Source organism: Rosa rugosa, chromosome 3 (assembly GCF_958449725.1).
Source record: "Rosa rugosa chromosome 3, drRosRugo1.1, whole genome shotgun sequence".
Taxonomy (NCBI): domain Eukaryota; kingdom Viridiplantae; phylum Streptophyta; class Magnoliopsida; order Rosales; family Rosaceae; genus Rosa; species Rosa rugosa.
The window spans coordinates 31,308,331-31,311,896 of record NC_084822.1 but is presented as its reverse complement, the minus strand read 5'-3'; the positions used below and the strand labels follow the sequence as shown (position 1 = coordinate 31,311,896).

At 41.5% G+C, this 3,566-nt stretch overlaps 1 protein-coding gene across 1 annotated transcript; it reads right to left on the bottom strand.

The window, feature by feature from the left end:
* Nucleotides 1-811: 811 nt before the first annotated feature.
* LOC133739143 (dof zinc finger protein DOF1.2) lies at nt 812-2,112 on the bottom strand. The gene has a single exon (XM_062166871.1). The coding sequence runs from the start codon at nt 1,915-1,917 to the stop codon at nt 1,018-1,020; it is 900 nt and encodes a 299-aa protein (XP_062022855.1). The 5' UTR covers nt 1,918-2,112; the 3' UTR covers nt 812-1,017.
* Between the last annotated feature and the right edge of the window lie 1,454 nt (nt 2,113-3,566).

The following is a 3,566-nucleotide window of genomic DNA, read 5'->3' as shown; positions in this document are numbered from 1 at the left end:
AAATAGTAAAAATCATCAAATTCTTAAAGTAAGAACGTCTTCTCTAGAACGGGCCTCATATATATATAGCACTTCCACTAAGGGAGCCCTTTTTTTGGTCTGTTCTAAGGATATGCATTAGACAAACTTTTTGATTACATTTCGACATCTCAACCGTTCAGTTTTTAGGTTCTAATGTGTAGATCATTTCTGCAAATTTTCAGCCAAATCGGTGCTTACTAAGATATCAAATTAGATTAAATCAATGGACGAACCAAATCTGTCAAACCTGAACCGTTCATACTTATAATTTTAAATCGCATTTTTGAACGCTTTAACGATAATCAATTTGGCTGAAAATTTGCAGAAGTGATCTACACATCATGACCTAAAAATTGAACGGTTGAGATGCCGAAATGTGATCGAAAAGTTGATCTAATGCCCTATCCCTAAAAAAGACAAAAAAAAAAGAGATCTTTTATTGGAAGGGCCCTCTATATATATATATATATATATATATATATAATGGGGAACATTTTCTTTTGGCCACTCTTTGAAGATGACGATATATCAGCCTTATAGCTAGCTAGTCTCAGTATTATTACTAAATTGTTGATAGTGTTTATGGGACCAACATTGATGATGATCATGCAAAGAGGATTCTTAACACTTTTATACTTATACGCATTTCCCAAAAACAAATATATACAAATATTGTTATATTCTTGGTCCGAGGTATGCAATATAATAAAAAGTTCAGAGTGGACATTGCATGAACAAATGGGAATCAATACTAGAAGAAACTTTGTGTCTATTATTTCTAGAGTCAATGTGATCCCAGTAAATATTGATAAGGGTTTTATTGCGTATAATATTCGTATGTATATATTCCATGATATTATTATCTCCATGGTATCAATGCACCAGTTCTAAACTCCTAATTGTATATAAGTAAAAGACGAACAAAAATTGTAAAAATGAAAGGATCAATAACCAATTAATTAAATGCTAGCTTGTAATTTGCATCTAACTAAATAGTTATGATCCTGAGAAAACTTCCAAGCCTGAAAAATCAAAGGAGCTCCAGTTATCGCTACATAGATTCGTCGTGGTGGTCGATATCTTCATATGATCATCATCATTAGATGGGAATGAATTATCCAACTCTTGCCATGTGAAACTAGTAGTACTACTTGTCAAACTTGCAGTTGTATCAGTCCAAAACACATCCTCATCGCCTATCAAGCCCTGCAACCCAAATTCATGAATACTCAAATCATGATGGTGTTGATTTCCCACAATATTCTGAATATTATCCCCTTCGTGTAATTGTTGATGATCCTGATCAGGAAGTACGAGTCCTTCAAGTAGCTCCACTGATTCAAGAAGATCTTCCGCGTGGTTCGAAGAAATTTGGGAGTGATCAGATAATGCGTTTGCCTCATGAACATCATCGGGGATCGATTCTGATCCAACCAAATTGGGATCATGTTCGTTGCTAGAGTCTTGGTTCAAGAACTTAGCAAACACAGCAGCCAAGTCGATATCCGATCCGTTGGCTCCACCTTCCGTGGACTGCTGCTCGGATAGATCACCACCGCTACTACTCGAGCTGTTGTGACGATAGTAACTCAACGAAACCCGGTCAGCCTGCGAGAGCCTGACCGACCTGCCGCGCCGGTTCTTTCTGCAACCGCCGCCGACGGGCACATTTCTCATGGACCCGCCTTTGGTCCAGTATCTCCGGCAGCCTTTGCAGAAGTAGCGCGGCTGCGAGAGGCTGTAGTTGTTGTAGTAGCAGAACTTGGTGTTGGCAGACGCGCAGCGGGGGCAATTGGGAGCGATCTCGACGTGGGGCTTCCACGACGGCTTCTGGTTCATGACCAATTGTCCGGATTGAGAGTGCAGCATCTGTTGGAGAACTGGAGCTGTGAACATTTTTGCAGATCGAGAGGGTTTGGGTTTGTGAGGAAATGTGAGTACTGGGGATTTATATAAAGAGGTGATCGAGTGTGGAAGTTAGTGCAAGTGCATGTGTTCGTGTGCGAGTGAAAGGGTGTGATGTGGGGTTGGATATGAACGTGGGCGGTTGAGGTCCTGAGGAAGCGTTAGGTCCAAGGAAGGGTGTGGGGAAGAGGAGGAGAGCTAGGTTTTGGGTTATTTTCATGTTATGGGGTGCTTTATAATAGGCGGATTAATCGTGGCTCTTTGGACTCATGTGGCATTTCCTGATTGGGGGTCATCATGAGAGTAATAGTGGTTGACAAGTCAAAGCTTCTTGGTTGTCATATTTTTTGTGTGGTAGGGTTTCCAAATGAGCAATATGGGTTATATGGCCCTTGCCAAATTACAGTAACATAATGGAGCTAGTTATATGGTCATGGGGATCAGAGAATTTGCATATGGAGCAATGAGCGAGTTTGAGGAATAAATGCTCAACTGATTATATGTCAAGAGGGTGAGGGTCAGCATCTAACAGTTTAATGAAAGCAACAAATTGACGAGCAACAAATGTAAAAATGAGATAGCGGGGTCAAGTGACTAAACTTGAGAAATGGGATCATTTTTTTTTAATAGGAATTGATTTCATTAGTAATCAAGCCCATGAAAACAGGCCAAAGTCTAACATAACTTACATAAGAAAATCTGGAAAACCAGATAACCTATCTAAGTCAAACTAAACTCATTAAAGTCTAAAGGGATGCTCGCTGAACAGCAAGCCTAAGCAAAGCAAGAAAAATCTCGCTTTCTAAAAAGGCTTGAGTTCAGAATGTCTATGTCTTGGAAACCCTAAGCAAGTAATTTTTCCTTCCCCTTGGGGTTAGAACTAGCACTTGCCTCAGGCTTTTCAACAGCCAAGAACCTCGGCAACAGGTTGGTCTTCTTGCTATTCTCTGAAATCAGCAGAATGGAGCCCAGGCCCAAAAGCCCAAGCTAAAACCCGAGTTAAGGGAACAGAAGTCCAATCACACTGCCAGGCCGTCGCCGCTTCCGGCGGCCGGCCTTTCCACCACACCATTACTCTTCAAACAATAAAGCACCAAAACTAGACAATCTGGTTGGGAATACAGCTTATCAGCCTTCTGCGACCACGAGGCCTCCTTCGACGCCGCGCAAATCCGACATCCAACCAATTGACACCGACTAGCCCAACGTCAGTCTGCTACATCTAGACCTGCTACACCTTGACCCCAATCTGTTACTCCCGCTGGATTTTAACCCAAGCACCACCGGCTTCTATTCGAACACTTGGAAAGAAACATGCAAGCCTTTGCCAGATCCAAACCGGTAAAAAAAACGCCGCAATCCTTGACAGAAACGGTGAGGAAACAGTGCCCGATGTCAAGTGTCGCTACGCAAGTCGAGGTCCGGCCAGAAAACGGCTCCGCCACTGTGAACTCGAAACCCTAGCAGGCTCCGCTTTTAAGTACTATATTATGCAAGAAAAGACTTAGTAGTTGAGAAATGAGGATCATGCATGGTCACTTGTCAATAGCTTAATTGAGAGGAAAAAAATTACAAGTATACCTAAATATTGTAGTCGAAGACTCTAAGTTCTTCTCTACATATGGAGCTTGAAATAAACA

Bases quoted from the DNA above. Each gene is read 5' to 3' on its own strand.
- LOC133739143 (XM_062166871.1), bottom strand. From the start codon at position 1,917: ATGTTCACAGCTCCAGTTCTCCAACAGATGCTGCACTCTCAATCCGGA.